The sequence below is a fragment of the Salmo salar genome, chromosome ssa15 (genome assembly GCF_905237065.1).
Source record: "Salmo salar chromosome ssa15, Ssal_v3.1, whole genome shotgun sequence".
In the NCBI taxonomy this organism is placed as follows: Eukaryota; Metazoa; Chordata; class Actinopteri; order Salmoniformes; family Salmonidae; genus Salmo; species Salmo salar.
Window position 1 is genome coordinate 103,689,790 of NC_059456.1, and position 18,459 is coordinate 103,708,248.

Sequence of the window (18,459 nt, forward strand, 5' to 3'; positions counted from 1 at the left end):
ACTGAGCCGAGCCATACTGAGCCGAGCCGTACTGAGCCGAGCTGAACCGAGCCGTACTGAGCCGAGCCGTGCCGAGCCGTTCCGAGTCCAGCCAAGCTGTACTGAGCCGTACTGAGCCGAGCCGTACTGAACCGAGCCGTGCTAAGCCGAGCCGTGCTAAGCCGAGCCGTGCTAAGCCGAGCCGTGCTAAGCCGAGCCGTGCCGTTCCGAGTCCAGCCAAGCTGTACTGAGCCGAGCTGTACTGAGCCGTACTGAGCCGAGTCTAGCCAAGCTGTACTGAGCCGTACTGAGCCGTACTGATCTGGCTCCGTCACACAAATCGTAGTTGTTAGAATAGGGCTGAAAAGGACAATGTCAAAAGAAATTCATTATCTATATAAAAGTATGTGGACACCCCTTCAAACTTTTTCAGCCACTCCTGTTGCTGACAGACATGTAAAATCGAGCACACAGCCATGCATTCTCCATAGACAAACATTGGCAGTAGAATGGCCTCACTGAAGAGCTCAGTGACTTTCAACGGGCACTGTCATAGGATGCCACCTTTCCAACAAGTCAGTTTGTCAAATTTCTTCCCTGCTAGAACTGCCCTGGTCAACTGTAAGTGCTGTTATTGTGAAGTGGATACGTCTAGGAGCAACAACGGCTCAGCTGCGAAGTGGTAGGCCACATAAGCTCACCGAACGGGACTGGGGACTGCTGAAGCGTGTAGTGCGTAAAAATAGTCTGTCTGTCGGTTGCAGCACTCACTACTGAGTTCCAAACTCCCTCTGGAAGCAACGTCAGCTAAATAACTGTTTGTCGGGAGCTTCATGAAATGGTCTGAGAAACGCGTTCTCTGGAGTGATGAATCAGCAATGTTCCAACATCTAGTGGAAAGCCTTCCCAGAAGAGTGGAGGTCTGTTATAGCAGCAATGTTCCAACATCTAGTGGAAAGCCTTCCCAGAAGAGTGGAGGTCTGTTATAGCAGCAATGTTCCAACATCTAGTGGAAAGCCTTCCCAGAAGAGTGGAGGTCTGTTATAGCAGCAAAAGGGGAGACCAACTCCATATTAATGCCCCTGATTTTTGAATGAGATGTTGGGACGAGCAGGTGTCCACATACTTTTGGTAATGTGGTATATCCGAGTCAGAACAGTTTAGTCTGGGTCGACTCTATAGTGTGACAAGGGATTTATCCACCGGTGGCGTCTCTATTGGCAGTCAAGCCCATGGCCTGATCCTGTTGCGTTCCTCTCCAGGTACTCCGTACCCCCGGGACCTTCCTCCCCAGATGTCCGCAGCCCACCAGCTCCAGGCCATGCATGCACAGTCTGCAGAGCTGCAGCGGCTAGCTATGGAACAGCAGTGGCTGCATGGACATCATCACATGCACGGTGGTCCACTTCCTGGACAAGAGGACTATTACAGGTCAGAGAGACACACCTACTGAAATCACACACGCTGTAACACACTTAACCACTTACACACACACACACTTCATCATACACGTTGACATTTCAACACATTCACTACACACTGACTGACAGAAGAGGTAAAGACTGGTAAAGACTGCTCTAGACAGCATCAGTCCTTAGATGGACTTTAAAATAAGAATAATTACATTAAATTAGATTTACAGAACAAATATTAAACATAATATAAAATGGTTAATCTGTGGTTATAAATTCTTGTTGCTAATTTAAAAAGATTTTCATTTTCATTTGTGTGATTTCTGTAAGATCATGCAGACGTTTCAAGTGATCTCGAGTTCCAGAAATGGACTCCTTTTACAGAAAAACCTGATGGCAAGTGATGTTTTACCTTAAGAAGTTACTCTGCACTTTGCATTTTCAGAGTGTGAAGCCTATAGAGTCTATATATATATATCTAGACTGAATGTAGTCACTGTTGTACATGGGGTTGTGGAGCAAGTCTGTATTAACATTTTAAGTTTGGCATTGGACAAATTATACAGACCATTATCCAAATTTGGCATATTACGTTTCTTTGCAATTTTACTGATGTGGTGAATTCTAAAGTTGTTAAATGCATGCTTGTACAAGGATTTCAGCGGCTTTGTTCCAGATTCTCCAGCTTGTCACCAACTTGTAATACAATACCACCTGTGAAAATATCAGTGTGTGGATATAATTTTGGTAGTGGTGCAGGGACATGGATGTATTTCTATACAATCCGTGGGGATGCTGACGTGTGTTTGTTCATTTGTGTTTTTAGCCGGCTGAAGAAGGAAAGCGACAAGCAACTGTAACCGACCAATGGGGACGCAGAGACGCAGGAAGTTGCCTAGGACACAGGAAGTACAGGAACAGGAAGTAGTTACAGAGCAGTCTGTCAGTCAGAGGAACTCGACCTCCGCTCCTCCAAACATTTCCCGTTACGAAGAACAACAAAAAGTGATTTTTCTGTTGTCTGTTGTCCTTCCCTGTCCGTGGGTTTTCATTTTCTTTTTGTTAAGGACATTGAGAGACTTTGTTTGGTGTAACTATAGCCTTCTAGTAGTGGCACCGACTTCAAGACTGACTGTGACTTTCCTGCATGAAAACTCCTCTAAAGCTTCCACAACATGTTTGTAGGTAGCACACGTTCACTGTGCTAGTCGATGGAAAGGAGCGCTCCAGACATTATATCCACGGAAAGATTCAAAACAAAGTGCTATTGTTATTTTAATACATTGTTGGAGGTTTTCATAATTTGAAGGAAAAGCTGCAGCATGGCATTTTTTTGAGTCTGTAAATAGTATATATATATACATATAATTATTATTATTATTATAATTGTTACTAGGTGTGGACTCTGAACCAAGTCATTTATAAACCTCCAATATGTTACTGTGTTATAAAGCATTATGCCTTGTTTTAACGGGGGGGGCAACAAAGCATTAATAGAACAGCCAAAGGGTGTTCAGCGAGGATTCCAGTCCTGTGGTGTGGGGTACCTCAGAGAGCTGTATAGTCCCAGACTCTCACGTACACAAGACTGTCCCATCCACCTCCTTTCATTAGACACCTCTTGACAAGCACCATATTGTCAGACAGAATGCCTGAACTTACTGGGTTGAGTTAATGATTTGAGACCCTTGAAGAGGACTGAGTCATCAATGGATCAGCATATCCCCTGTCCTGCCCTGCCCTGCCCTGCCCTGCCCTGCCCTGTCCTGCCCTGTCCTGTCCTGCCCTGCCCTGTCCTGTCCAATACCCTGATGCAGACACCATCTATTGTACTCAAAGGAAGACTAGATAGAATCCCTCAGTTACTACTCTCTGGATGTTAGGTTACTACTCTGTGTGGAAGACTAGATAGAATCTCTCAGTGCTTTTAATTGGTTTTGACACTCTACTCAACATCAGTATTGAGTCAACATAATTAAAAAACATTTAAAGTTTATAGGCAGATTTTTAAACCTGTTTCACATTTTCTTCTACAATGTTTTAAATTGTCTTGGTGTCTTCAAGCTACACTGAGGCCCCAACATGTGTTCTGATCTGACTGTGGGTGAGTAGACTTGTACAAGGGTGCTAGAGGGAACTACAGGTAGTGGTGGTGGTGATGTTAACCCTGGTTTCCTCACTCCTCTATTTGTCCAAGTGTGGCTGCTACAGCAAGACTTTTCTAGCCTGGTATATTTGTGCTGTCTTGACAACTCCTAGGGTACCAGGCTAGTGGTTCTCCTCCATGAGGGGATCCTAATATAATGTGTGCTGTGCTGCCATATTCACTGTGACTAACAGGCCTGGCTACATGGGTCCAGTACTGGTACCACACACTATCTAACAGGCCTGGCTACATGGGTCCAGTACTGGTACCACACACTATCTAACAGGCCTGGCTACATGGGAGGACGTGGGTCCAGTACTGGTACCAGACACTATCTAACAGGCCTGACTACATGGGTCCAGTACTGGGTCCAGATTCTAGGCAGTGGAGATGTAATGTTGGTGGTCGTATTGCCTCCAGGCTCTCGCTGTTGTCCCCTGCTGGCTGGTCAGCCGTCCCCTCAGCCTGCACAGCTTCTCCTGGCCTCCCCTTCAATGCCGGGGGTGTTGAGTGTACTGTACGCCATGCCATTGGCTGTTCTGTTCAGTTCACCTGACCGTCATAGCAGTCTACTGGCTGTTAGCTCTCACCTATCCTATGTTAGCCTATGGTCGAGTTCCTTCTACTCCTCTCTGGTCCGTCCATGTGCTCTGTTTGTCTGGCTGTTCAATGCACATTCACTCATCTCATGTACTCCTCTTCATCTGCTGCCTCCTCTTCTTTCTGACACCCTCCTCCTCCGCTTTCTGACACCCTCCTCTTCTTTCTGATACCCTCCTCTTTCTGACACCCTCCTCCTCTTTCTGACACCCTCCTCCTCCGCTTTCTGACACCCTCCTCCTCCGCTTTCTGACACCACCCTCCTCTTTCTGACACCCTCCTCCTCTTTCTGACACCACCCTCTTCTTTCTGACACCCTCCTCTTCTTTCTGACACCCTCCTCCTCTTTCTGACACCCTCCTCCTCTTTCTGACACCCTCCTCTTCTTTCTGACACCCTCCTCCTCTTTCTGACACCCTCCTCCTCTTTCTGACACCCTCCTCTTCTTTCTGACACCCTCCTCCTCTTTCTGACACCCTCCTCTTCTTTCTGACACCCTCCTCCTCTTTCTGACACCCTTCCTCCTCTTTCTGTCACCCTCCTCTTCTTTCTGACACCCTCCTCCTTCTCTTCCATCTGACACCCTCCTCCTCTTCTTTCTGACACCCTCCTCCTTCTCTTCCATCTGACACCCTCCTCCTCTTCTTTCTGACACCCTCCTCCTCCTCTTCTTTCTGACACCCTCCTCCTCTTTCTGACACCCTCCTCCTCTTTCTGACACCACCCTCCTCTTCCGTCTCTCCTCTCCTCCAAACCCTTGGATGTTAGGTGTTGTCAATGGTTTTTCTTCTCATTTCCAAGCAGCAATAGCAGAATGTCTATACGTTCTGACCGGCTAAGATTTATATCTATAACTGGTATCTTGAAGCATATTGTATATATTAGTAGTCACCATGGGGATGACGACATGACAATGTAAACACAAAGTAGAAATAATACGATAAAGTGAGTTCTGTGTTCTCTCTCCATTTGAGTATTTTGTAATTTTTTTGAAAAATGTGTGGAATTAAAATAAACGACTATGTTACACCACAAAACATCTTATTGGTTTTCATTTAGACACTATTTACATTATTCGAAACAGTAGCTGTTGGTAGTGCATGCTGGGAAATGTTATCGTCATTAGTGGACACTAAAAATGCAATCTGTGGCGGCGTACTTCAACGACGACGGCTGTCATTTTGAGAAGAAGACATTCCTCTACTGCTCCTCCAGAGATAATGTAGCCTGGTGAATCCAGACTGAATGTTACTCCGGAGATAATGTGTAGCCTGGTGAATCCAAACGGAATGTTACTACGGAGATAATGTGTAGCCTGGTGAATCCAAACTGAATGTTACTCCGGAGATAATGTGTAGCCTGGTGAATCCAGACTGAATGTTACTCCGGAGATAATGTGTAGCCTGGTGAATCCAAACTGAATGTTACTCCAGAGATAATGTAGCCTGGTGAATCCAGACTGAATGTTACTACGGAGATAATGTGTAGCCTGGTGAATCCAAACTGAATGTTACTACGGAGATAATGTGTAGCCTGGTGAATCCTAACTGAATGTTACTCCAGAGATAATGTAGCCTGGTGAATCCAGACTGAATGTTACTCCGGAGATAATGTGTAGCCTGGTGAATCCAAACTGAATGTTACTCCGGAGATAATGTAGCCTGGTGAATCCAAACTGAATGTTACTACGGAGATAATGTAGCCTGGTGAATCCAAACTGAATGTTACTCCGGAGATAATGTGTAGCCTGGTGAATCCAAACTGAATGTTACTCCAGAGATAATGTGTAGCCTGGTGAATCCAAACTGAATGTTACTCCGGAGATAATGTGTAGCCTGGTGAATCCAAACTGAATGTTACTCCAGAGATAATGTGTAGCCTGGTGAATCCAAACGGAATGTTACTCCAGAGATAATGTAGCCTGGTGAATCCAGACTAAAAGTTATGTTGATTAATATTTTTGGAGAAAAAAAATGAAATGGTGTTTAATCTGGATTCACTAGGCTAGAAATGATGACCTGTTCCTTAAAATCCCTCTACTCCCGAGGCTGTCATGATCATGTGAGAACTGCTGCTTTGTCAGGAGGTGATGCCTGTTGTTTAGCTCAGTGGCTCACCTACCCACAAGACACACAAGGAAACAACAGAGAGAGCTCAGAGTGGCAGCCCCGCTGGCTGGTTGAATAAATTATTGAATCTCCTCTTCAATGGAATGACTGTGACACAATGTCAACCCAAATCACATCCTCACCATAATCTGGTGGTGTACCCCTCTGGCATGGGGGAGGACACACACACAGACAAATATGGTCTGAAAACATTATTGGTATGACTTGCAATGTGAAAGGATGCTGTTGTCTGTCTTGTCTAAAAGATCTTGATACAGAGTCTCATCCTCAGTCTTTTCTCTCCCTCTTTCCTCACGCCCCAGCAGTCTGCTGACTGTCACGCTGTGTGGCAGCGTGGAGGCTAGTGGCTACATACTGTAAGCTCGTTCAGTTGGAAGTTATCTCTAGTTCTGTCCTACAGCGGGTAGGTCTGACAGGCTGCCCTACGGCTGGGCGTCTAGTCTTAAAGTGCTTTGTTGTCAAAGGATCCTGGTGGAGAAGGAGATTTCAGAGGCATGGAAATGTCACTTCAGATTATGCATATTTGACAGGTTCAAGTGACATGTCTTCCCTGCGGCTCAGTTGATAGAGCATGGTGTTTGCAACGCCAGGGTTGTGGGTTCAATTCCCACGGGGGGCCAGTACAAAAAAAAATGCATGAAATGGAATGTATTCATTCACTACTGTAAGTCGCTCTGGATAAGAGCGTCTGCTAAATGACTAAAATGTAAATGTAAAAAAATGTAAATTCAGATTATGCATGTTTGACAGGTTCAAGTGAAATGAGAACAGAAGTATAAAATAATGACCCATTTCTTCTAAATCATGATCTGAAAGGAGAAAATGGTCCTAGATCACCATTGTGAGATGATTTATGAGTACTGGCCATGATACTAATTTCCTGTTTGTCATCTAAACATGCCTGTTAAGCAATATTTACACAACCGGTCAAAGGTGTTAGAACACCTACTCATTCAAGGGTTTTAATTTATTTTCTACTATTTTTCTACATTGTAGAATAATAATGAAGACATCAAAACTATGAAATGACACATATGGAATCATGTAGTAACCAAAAAGGTGTTAAACAAATCAAAATATGTTTTATATTTGAGATTCTTATAAGTAGCCACACTGTCTTGATGACAGTTTTGCACATTCTTGGCATTCTCTCAACCAGCTTCATGAGGTAGTCACCTGGAATGCATTTAAATGAACAGGTGTGCTTTGTTAAAAGTTATTTTGTGGATCTTTTTTCCTTGTTAATGCGTCTGAGACAATCAGTTGTGTTGTGACAAGGTGGGGGGGGGTATACAGAAGATAGCCCTATTTGGTAAAAGACCAAGTCCATATTATGGCAAGAACAGCTCAAATAAGCAAAGAGAAATGACAGTCCATCATTACTTCAAGACATGAAGGTCCGTCAATACAGAAAATTTCAAGAAATTTGAAAGTTTCTTCAAGTGCAGTCGCAAAGATGACCCCCCAAAGAACATGGCTGACATTTTACATTCTCCCAACCAATTGTGCTATTTTGTTATTTTTGGGGGGAAACTTATTTTTTAATTTATTGTTTACATAATGTTGCTTATGACCAAAAATAACTGCTGGACATCAGAAAAGCGATTACTCACCGTGGACTGGAAGAAACTTTTTCCTTTAACAAGTCCGATGAGATGGATATCCTGCTTTCACTGGAACAGGCCCAGGCCTTTTGCGTGAAGAAAAGCCGGAAAAGCGGATGCAGATTGGGGAACCTTCTGAGAATCCGGAGGCGAGCGAGTAAACTCCCAATGCCTTCCATTCTTCTTGCTAACGTGCAATCATTGGAAAATAAAATTGATGACCTATTAAGATTATCCTACCAACGGGACATTAAAAACTGTAACATCTTATGTTTCACCGAGAAGTGGCTGAACAACGATACGGACAATATAGAGATAGCGGGATTTTCCATAAACCGGCAGAACAGAGACGCTACCTCTGGTAAGACGAAGGGTGGGGGTTTGTGTCTTTTTGTCAATAACAGCTGGTGCGTGATGTCTAATATTAAAGAAGTCTCGAGGTATTGCTCGCCTGAGGTAGAGTACCGCATGATAAGCTGTAGACCACATTATCGACCAAGAGAGTTCTCATCTATATTATTCGTAGCCGTCTATTTAACACCACAAAACAAAGCTGGCACTAAGACCGCTCTCAAACCAACTCTGAGGCCATGAGCAAAGAAGAAAATGCTCACCTAGAAGCGGCGCTCCTAGTGGCCGGGGACGTTAATGAAGGCAAACTTAAATCAGTTTTACCAAATTTTTACCAACATGTCACGTGCAACCAGGGGAAAGAAATCCTAGACCACCTTTACTCCACACACAGAGATGCATACAAACTCTCTCCCGCCCTCCATTTGGCAAATCTGACCATAATTCTATCCTCCTGATTCCTGCTTACAAGCAAAAACTAAAGCAGGAAGTACCAGTGACTCGCTAAATACGGAAGTGGTCAGATGACACGGATGCTACACTACAGGACTGTTTTGCAGCACAGACTGGAATATGTTCCGGGATTCATCCATTGGCATTGAGGAACACACCACCTCAGTCATCGGCTTCATCAATAAGTGCATCGATGAAGTCGTCCCCACAGTGTCTGTACGTACATATACCCGAAAAAAGCCATGGATTACAGGCAACATCCGCATCGAGCTAAAGGCTAGAGCTGCCGCTTTCAAGGAGCAGGAGACTAATCCGGACGCTTATAAGAAATCCTGCTCTGTCCTCAGACGAACCATCAAACAAGCAAAGCGTCAATACAGGGTTAAGACTGAATCCTACTTCACCAGCTCTGACGCTCGTCGGATGTGGCAGGGCTTGAAAACTATTACGGACTACAAAGGCAAACCCAGACGCGAGCTGCCCAGTGACGCGAGCCTATCAGATGAGCTAAATGCCTTTTATGCTCCCTTCAAGGCAAGCAACACTGAAGCATGCACGAGAGCACCAGCTGTTCTGGATGACTGTGTGATAACGCTCTCGGTAGCCGATGTGAACAAAACCTTTAAACAGGTCAACATTCACAAAGCCGCTGGGACAGAAGTATTACCAGGACGTGTACTCAAAGCATGAGCGGACCAACTGTCAAGTGTCTTCACTGACATTTTCAACCTCTCCTTGACCGAGTCTGTAATACCTACAGTTGAAGTCGGAAGTTTACATACACCTTAGCCAAATACATTTAAACTCAGTTTTTCCACAATTCCTGACCTTAAATCCTAGTAAAAATTCCCTGTCTTAGGTCAGTTAGGATCACCACTTTATTTTAAGAATGTGAAATGTCAGAATAATAGTAGAGAGAGTGCTTTTTTTCAGCTTTTATTTCTTTCATCACATTCCCAGTGGGTCAGAAGATTGCATACATTCAATTAGTATTTGGTAGCATTGCCTTTAAATTGTTTAACTTGGGTCAAACGTTATGGGTAGCCTTCCACAAGCTTCCCACAATAAGTTGGGTGAATTTTGGCCCATTCCTCCTGACAGAGCTGGTGTAACTGAGTCAGGTTTGTAGGCCTCCTTGCTCACACACACTTTTTCAGTTCTGCCAACAATTTTTCTATGGGATTGAGGTCATGGCTTTGTGATGGCCACTCCAATACCTTGACTTTGTTGTTCTTAAGCCATTTTGCCACACCTTTGGAAAAATGCTTGGGGTCATTGTCCATTTGGAAGACCCATTTGCGACCAAGCTTTAACTTCCTGACTGATGTCTTGAGATGTTGCTTCAATATATCCACATAATTTTCCTCCTCATGATGCCATCTATTTTGTGAAGTGCACCAGTCCCTCCTGCAGCAAAGCACCTCCACAACATGATGCTGCCACCCCGTATTTCACGGTTGGGATGGTGTTCTTCGGCTTGCAAGCCTCCCCTTTTTCCTCCAAACATAACGATGGTCATTATGGCCAAACAGTTCTATATTTGTTTCATCAGACGACATTTCTCCAAAAACTACGATCTTTGTCCCCATGTGCAGTTGCAAATCGTAGTCTGGCTTTTTTATGGTGGTTTTGGAGCTGTGGCTTCTTCCTTGCTGAGCAGCCTTTCAGGTTATGTCGATATAGGACTCGTTTGACTGTGGATATAGATACTTTTGACCCTGTTTCCTCCAGCATCTTCACAAGGTCCTTTGTAGCTGTTCTGGGATTGATTTGCGCTTTTCGCACCAAAGTACGTTCATCTCTAGGAGACAGAACACGTCTCCTTCCTGAGCGGTATGACAGCTGTGTGGTCCCATGGTGTTTATACTTGCGTACTATTGTTTGTACAGATGAAAGTGGTACCTTCAGGCGTTTGGAAATTGCTCCCAAGGATGAACTAGACTTCTGGAGGTCTACAATTTGTTTTCTTGGCTGATTTCTTTTGATTTTCCCATGATATCAAGCAAAGAGGCACTGAGTTTGAAGGTAGGCCTTGAAATACATCCACAGGTACACCTCCAATTGACTCAAATGATGTCAATTAGCCTACCAGAAGCTTCTAAAGCCATGACATAATTTTCGGGAGTTTTCCAAGCTGTTTAAAGGCACAGTCAACTTAGTGTATATAAACTTCTTACTCACTGGAGTTGTGATACAGTGAATTATAAGTGAAATAATCTGTCTGTAAACAATTGTTGGAGAAATTACTTATGTCATGCACAAAGTAGATGTCCTAACCGACTTGCCAAAACTATAGTTTGTTAACAAGAAATTTGTGGAGTGGTTGAAAAATGAGTTTTAATGACTCCAACCTAAGTGTGTGTAAACTTCCCACTTCAACTGTATATGTTTCAAGCAGACCATCATAGTCCCTGTGCCCAAGGAAGCGAAGGTAACCTGCCTAAATGATTTCTGCCCCGTGGCACTCACGTCGGTAGCCATGAAGTGCTTTGAAAGGCTGGTCATGGCTCACATCAACAGCATCCTCCCGGACACCCTAGACCCACTCCAATTCGCATACCGCCACAACAGATCCACAGATAATGTGATCTCAATCGCACTCCACACTGCCCTTTCTCACCTGGACAAAAGGAACACCTACAGTGGGGCAAAAAAGTATTTAGTCAGCCACCAATTGTGCAAGTTCTCCCTCTTAAAAAGATTAGAGAGGCCTGTAATTTTCATCATAGGTACACGTCAACTATGACAGACAAAATGAGAAAGAAAATCCAGAAAATCACATTGTAGGATTTTTTATGAATTATGAAAATTACAGGCCTCTCTCATCTTTTTAAGTGGGAGAACTTGCACAATTGGTGGCTGACTAAATACTTTTTTGCCCCACTGTATGTGAGAATGCTGTTCATTGACTACAGCTCAGCGTTCAACACCATAGTGCCCTCAAAGCTCATCACTAAGCTAAGGACTCTGGGACTAAACACCTCCCTCTGCAACTGGATCCTGGACTTCCTGACGGACCGCCCCCAGGTGGTAAGAGTAGGCAACAACACGTCTGCCACGCTGATCCTTAACACTGAGGCCCCTCAGGGGTGAGTACTTAGTCTCCTTCTGTATTTCCTGTTCAACCACGACTGTGTGGCCAAACACGATTCCAACACCATCATTAAGTTTGCTGACGACACAACAGTGGTAGGCCTGATCACAGACAATGATGAGACGGCCTATAGGGAGGTGGTCAGAGACCTGTCAGTATGGTGCCAGGACAACAACCTCTCAATGTGAGCAAGACAAAGGAGCTTATCGTGGACTACAGGAAAAGGCGGGCCGAACAGGCCCCCATTAACATCGATGGTGCTGTAGTGGAGCGGGTCGATAGTTTCAAGTTCCTTGGTGGCCACATTACCAACGAACTTTCATGTTCCAAGCATACCAAGACAGTCGTGAAGAGGGCACGACAAAAACTTTTCCCCATCAGGAGACTGAAAAGATTGGCATGACCACCCCAACATACATGTGTCCCATAATCCCCAAATGTTCAACAGTCTTTTTAGCCAAGCACTTTACTATACATAAAGCAACAGCAAAACACAGTAGTCCTACCAGAAGTGGAACAATCATGGCAGACAGGAACAGCATTACCTTACCCATCACGTTTCCAAATACACCATTAAACCAGTGTCCAATTTGGTCAAAGATGTTGACAGCTTTTCCCAGAGTACCTCCTAATTTAGCCAGGTCATTAATAATAGCTGTCATGTTGTCAGAGGAGTCAGGAAGCAACATGACACAGTAATCCTCATCGTCTATTCCAAGGGACCTGTAGGCCCCTCCGTCTTCAGCCAATATGTGCCATTTCATCTCTGGTCACTTCTGCCTTCAAATTCTTCACATCTAGTGACAACTGAGTAAAACTCTGCTTTATCAAATTAGTAAGGGCCTGCATGGAGTATGTCAAATTGTTAATCCATTTACCCTTTACTACAACTTCCCATGCTGCTTCCCTCCCCCTAGTGACCAACATCAGAATAGTATAATTGCTGTTTCTTTATCGAACCCTGGTATTGTTCCTTTGCATAAAATGGTGTAATCCACATCCAAAATCATTCTTTCCAGTTGGTACTGCCTGGGTTCCCCACAGAGAGGCTGTGGAGGTGGGTTTCTGGAAAATCATACCCGTGTGCCAGATGTGTTCCCCTTCCCCTGTAATCCGATGTATGTCACTGCTTTCACCCATTTATTATTCTCCACATCCCGCATCCACAAAGGGAAATAGTAAGATTTGAATAGCAACAAATACCCTGCATGTGTTTCCATGGGTGCGATTTTCTTGTTTCACATCCATAGTGTGTGTGTGTGTGTGTATGATGGTGTCCTCGACATCTGAAGACTCTTCAGATGGTCAGAGCATCTGGATCCTCACCTGGGATTGGTTCTGCTGCTTTCCTAGTGTGAGAGTGGAGAAAACTTACAACAGAAGTTAGTTCCTTCATGTACTCAAGATGGTCACACTGTGTCTCAGTTATGTCTATCTGTCGGTCAGTCATAGGTCTCACCTCTGGGGTGTTCATTGGTCATCTTGTTAACATCTCATAAGGTGTACACCCACTAACTTTGTTCAGCCTGATGCTCATTTTTATGAGGACAAGAGGTAATCCCTCTACCCATGTCATTCCTGTGGAATGGCATAGTTTGACAAGGGAGCCTTTCAGGGTCTGATTATCCCTCTGAGTAACTCCCGTTACTCCGCTGGTGATAGATGGACACAAACTTCTGGTCAACACCCATTATTTTGGCCATTTGGGCAACCACATCTCCTGTGAGATGGGTCCCATTGTCTGCTGACAAAACCTCAGGCACTCCGAACCTGGGTATGATTTCCCTGGCTATCAATTTTGCAACTGTTCGCGCAACACAGTTGGTGGTTCCACCCACCTGGTGAACCTGTCAATTATCACCAGGCAGTATCTCTTTCTTTATTTTCACTTTACCATGTCTATGAAATCCATAGCTAGGTGGACAAAAGGTCCTTTTGGAGTGGGGAACTTCCCTGGTTGCAGTGGAGTTCCCTTGTCTATGTTATATAACAAACATGTCGCGCAACGATAAATTAACTGTTTTACATACTGATTCAAATTTTGGCAAAACCATTGGGCCGAAATCTTCTCCTCCTAAATCTTCTCCTCCTCCATATCCCCCTTTGAACGAATGGCGCACTCCATGAGCCAATCTGCAAATATTAAAGATCATCGGTTGATGGTCAACAGGGCATGCCATACAAAAGATGTAGCCATAAGCCAGACCTAGGACAGAGAGCACACCCTCTCTCCCTCCACACCTGGTGACTGAGAATATCAGCCTGCTGCTGTTACTCAAGATCAGTAGTTTCAAATCACACAAACGACAAGAAAAAATAAAATGCATGTGTGTGACAACGGGAAGCAGCGAATTTGGCCGGCCTCATCAGCTATGTTGTTACCAATTCTAGCATAATCACACCAACACGTGTGTGCCTCAGCCTTAACAATAGCCAATGCGTTAGGTTTTCACATAGCTTCAATCACCTGTTCAACATAAGGTCGGTTTTTAATAGGTGTATCTGTGGTTTTAGTCAACTCTTCTCGCTCTCCAAATCCCACACCATGACAAACAAACCCCACTAGCATATGCTGAGTCTGAGAAGACAGTAAAGGCCCTTCCCTTCCCCCAATTCACAAGCTGTGTTCCGAGCTAATAAATCTGTCTGTTGCACTGATAAATGGTCTGGTAGGGGCCTTATAACCTCAATATCACCTCCCACATCTACTACAGCACATCCTACATGTTTCTTCCCTGTGCTTTGATCTATATGAGCAGAACCATCAACAAACAGCACCATGTCAGAGTCAAGCAGAGGTTCATCAAACAAGTCTTTGTCCGGTACACATTCCTGGGCTGTTCCCGATGTCCGTTATTGTTACTGATGATTTGCTCAGGGAAGCTCCAACAACTTGTCCAGGTTTGTCTAAACAGGAACAGTGAGCTCCAGTGTCTATTATAAATGGCTGGTCATGTCCATTAACATTTAAGAGTAACCATTGGCTCTTCTCTTCCATCATTGAATTCATACTGGGGACACTGGAGCAGGGGAGTCGGTCACCTTCATTGTTGATTCTGAGGGAAATAACAAACTGTTGGTGTTCTGATTTCCCATTGGCCATGGCTGTCCTCTGTCATTAGCAAAGTTTCCTCTTCCTCTGCCAGGCCCAAAGTTTCCTCTGCCCCAGTTGTAACCTCTTCCTCTTTCATTTTCCGCACACTGCGAACTCACATGCCCCAGCTGCACACAGGTCCAGCATTGAGTGTTGTTCCAGTCACGAAAGTCTCTGACGGGCCCACCACCTCTTCTAGTCCTATGTTTGTGGATCACCATAATGCAGAGTGGTGAAAAGCACATACCCTGCAGGCACCAGGTTCACGGGTGTGACTGATGTGACTGTAGGGGAGCTGCAGGCTGTGGTTGTGGTGAGCCTGTAGAAACAACTTGAGCAGATGTCTAGGGTCTTCCAGTCTGTTCCTTTTTTGTAGAGTGAGTTGAGGTGGCGAGGGAAAACTCCCTCCAGGAACTGTGCCTTGTTTTTTTTTCATCCAATTCTATTGTTCTCATGGCGCTTGTTGCTGCTGTTGTGTCATCCACCTCCTTCATCAGAGTCCCCTTGAGGATAATCGTGGTTGCTTCTCCATTTTCTTCTGTCAGTGGTATGAGAGGGTAGATCTGTGTATAGTCACCCAGGGGTCCTCTGGGTTGATTCTCATACGGCGGTGGGGAGTACTCCTGTTCTGCCCCTGTCCTGACACTTTTCTTTCCTTCTGTACTCTATTCTAGTTTTCTCCAGCTTTAGTTTGGTAACGGTTGTTCATGAAGATCTGTCCTTCCAGCATCGTCATTCCCATCACAGTTTCTGATACAAGGGCACTTCTCTTCAAATCAAATGTATTTATATAGCCCTTCTTACATCAGCTGATATCTCAAAGTGCTGTACAGAAACCCAGCCTAAAACCCCTTCTCCTTGTCCATTCTTCCTGTCTGAATTATCTCCTTGACTAAATCCAACCTAGTCTTGTTGAATGAACCAGCCATTGGATATCTATTTTCTCCTGCCATCTCTGTCCAGACATGCCATTTCTTAAAAGCAAATGTTAATTCCACAGCAGGAAGCTTCTTTTGCATGTATTCAACAGGCGTGACAGCCTTCACTGCTCCTATCTCCTCATTCTGGTTTGACTGTGCCATGGTGCTCCGGCTTTTAATTTAGATAGTCTGCGTGTAATGTGTTTTCCAATTTCTATAGGGTTATCCTAAAGTGGGTGTAATATGTATGAATATGCCTACATAAATTCCTCTCTATCTCCTTTCAGTGTGTGATACTGAAATCCTAATTCTACTGTCACTTACTCCAGGCTATAGCAAATGGTTCTACTAAACTTAAATATATTTCACACACGGGCCTCACATAGACAACCGCATGCTAGATTTCAATTCCTAATATTATATCTTAAGGGTGTAGAGTAACAGTAAAGTTTTATTCAGCAGTGTCCACTGGTGATAGAATCACAAAATAACTGTCTATGAAAATCTCTACAGAACTTCCTTGTAGTACTTTTACTGGTATACTAAGTGTTGTACATTTCCAATACTGTCCTATGGTAGGAAAGTGTTACTAACAAATATGTTCAACCTTTGATTCAAATAACTTCTGTCCTACTATTCCACCATTGGGCCATTACCCAATAAACCCCGCCATAATCCACAGGCAAACAAACAATGAAACATACAGCACACTATTCATAAACAACTCAACTCATTCACTGGGTAAATTTCACACAGAATTACCACTATTCATAACCAACTCAACTCATTCACTGGGTACCTCTACAAAATAAAAAAAATAACTAGTATCTGGGTAATTGTCGCTGAATTACCTCTAACAAATCAAATAAAAATCATCAATCATTCCTTTCATTCATCCTATATTGACATCATGCATTTCACCAATAGCCCGTTACGTAATTTCTCCAATCTAGAATCCGACTATGTCATATTCAAAGTGTATGTCTGTATTTTAGAGGGAGTGAGGTGCCACTTACTTGTTAGAGGGAAACCACACCAGTGAAAGCCAATTAATTACAGACTTAGATTAAACAGGTGTCTGTTTACCTTGTTTAACTGGGAGCTTTGGCACCATGGTGTAGAATCTCCTCCAACCGGGGTGGACACTCACTCCTGGCTAGCTCGCCAAATGTTGGGGTTCGTTCCTTGTTCCTTGTCAATCATTGGCTCATTGGTGAAATTAGCATTCAGACAATATCTTTTAAGAAAATCGATCATTCATTTATTAATGCAATTGCAGACAGAAGTTGACAACGGGAACACAGCACGCATGTTTCCGAGTAAGTTCTGCAAAATAGAAAAGGGTCCGAGTTGTTTTATTATGCCTGCAGTCAACTCCTAGTGATGTAACTGCCTACGTCATTACCTTCTACTCATGAGACCAAACCCATGCACACACAACTATATAAACAAGAGTTTGTGTTATCTAAAAGCTCAGCAGTAAATGTCCACTCCCCAAGTTGATTTATAGTGGAATGTCTGACTAGTCTCTTCTCTCTTTCATTCCCCTGCAGAGTTCTGTCACAGTCATACATTTCTCAGACCGTTTCTTTATAAGAGGCAGAGACTAGAAAAGACTGTGGAACAATATTAAACCTTTATAATGAATATATATATATATTGTTAATCTGTAGTCTAGGACCCTATAAATGTAAGGAGGGAGGGGTCTTATAACCCCTCCCCTTCTATTAATACAACATAAGCATAATCAATTATTATAATACATCAAACATTTGGTACAGCCCCTATCATGATCCCTAGGTGAACCCAACAACACCAATAAGTAGAAGAGACTTGTTTGGGCAAAGAAACACGTGCAATGGACATTAGACTGGTGGAAATTTGTCCTTTGGTCTGGAGTCCAAATTGGAGATTTTTGGTTCCAACAGCCGTATCTTTGTGAGATGCGGTGTTGGTGAATGGATGATCCCCACATTTGTATTTCCCACCGTAAACCATGGAGGAGGAGGTGTGGGGGTGCTTTGCTGGTGACACTGTCTGTGATGTATTTAGAATTCAAGGCACACTTAACACTCCCGGCCCGGTGTCTTTTAAGATGCCATTTCTGACATATTTACATAAACTTATCTTCAGGGGACAAGAGAACGATCTCTGAGATGGGTCTTGGAGACATGGTGTCAGGTCATTTTAACTTCCAACTTCCTGACCATTCCATCTTTGCTGGGAAGAGCCTTCACAATGACGACCCATTGGCTTTTCTTTCCTTCTTGCCCGATTTACCTTCATCGGAACAACGTCTCCTTCCTTCAGGGTTGGGTCGCTTGCGCTGCCATTTCTGACAACTTTACAACGTATTGAGGTATTCTTTGCGCCATCTGGCCCAGAATGTTTCCGCCAGTACCTGGGAATGTCTTCCGCTAGTGCTTCAACAGGTTTGCCTTTGAGAAGTCTCCAGGGTGAGGTGGGTCAGCACTGATCTTCTGGGTCAGAAGAGACTGGAACCAAAGGTCTTGCACTGATAATGGCGGAGACCTCAGCCATGAGAGTGTTCAAAATGTTGTGAGTGAGCTTTGAATATCCAACTTGAAGGAGAATGGAGTATAGGAGATGTGGCATGCATCAGTAAGTCTTCTTCGTCAATGATGAGATGACGCTTGCGGAGGGGACTATTGGGCAG

At 44.0% G+C, this 18,459-nt stretch overlaps 1 protein-coding gene across 1 annotated transcript in view; it reads left to right on the plus strand.

Moving 5' to 3' along the window:
• Nucleotides 1-4,597, plus strand: part of rerea (arginine-glutamic acid dipeptide (RE) repeats a) — a 387,734-nt gene extending 383,137 nt beyond the window's left edge. Inside the window, 2 exon segments of the mRNA XM_045696470.1 lie at nt 1,242-1,410; nt 2,218-4,597. Of these exon segments, the coding sequence (XP_045552426.1) occupies nt 1,242-1,410; nt 2,218-2,251 (203 nt within the window). The 3' untranslated portion in view covers nt 2,252-4,597.
• Nucleotides 4,598-18,459: the final 13,862 nt, after the last annotated feature.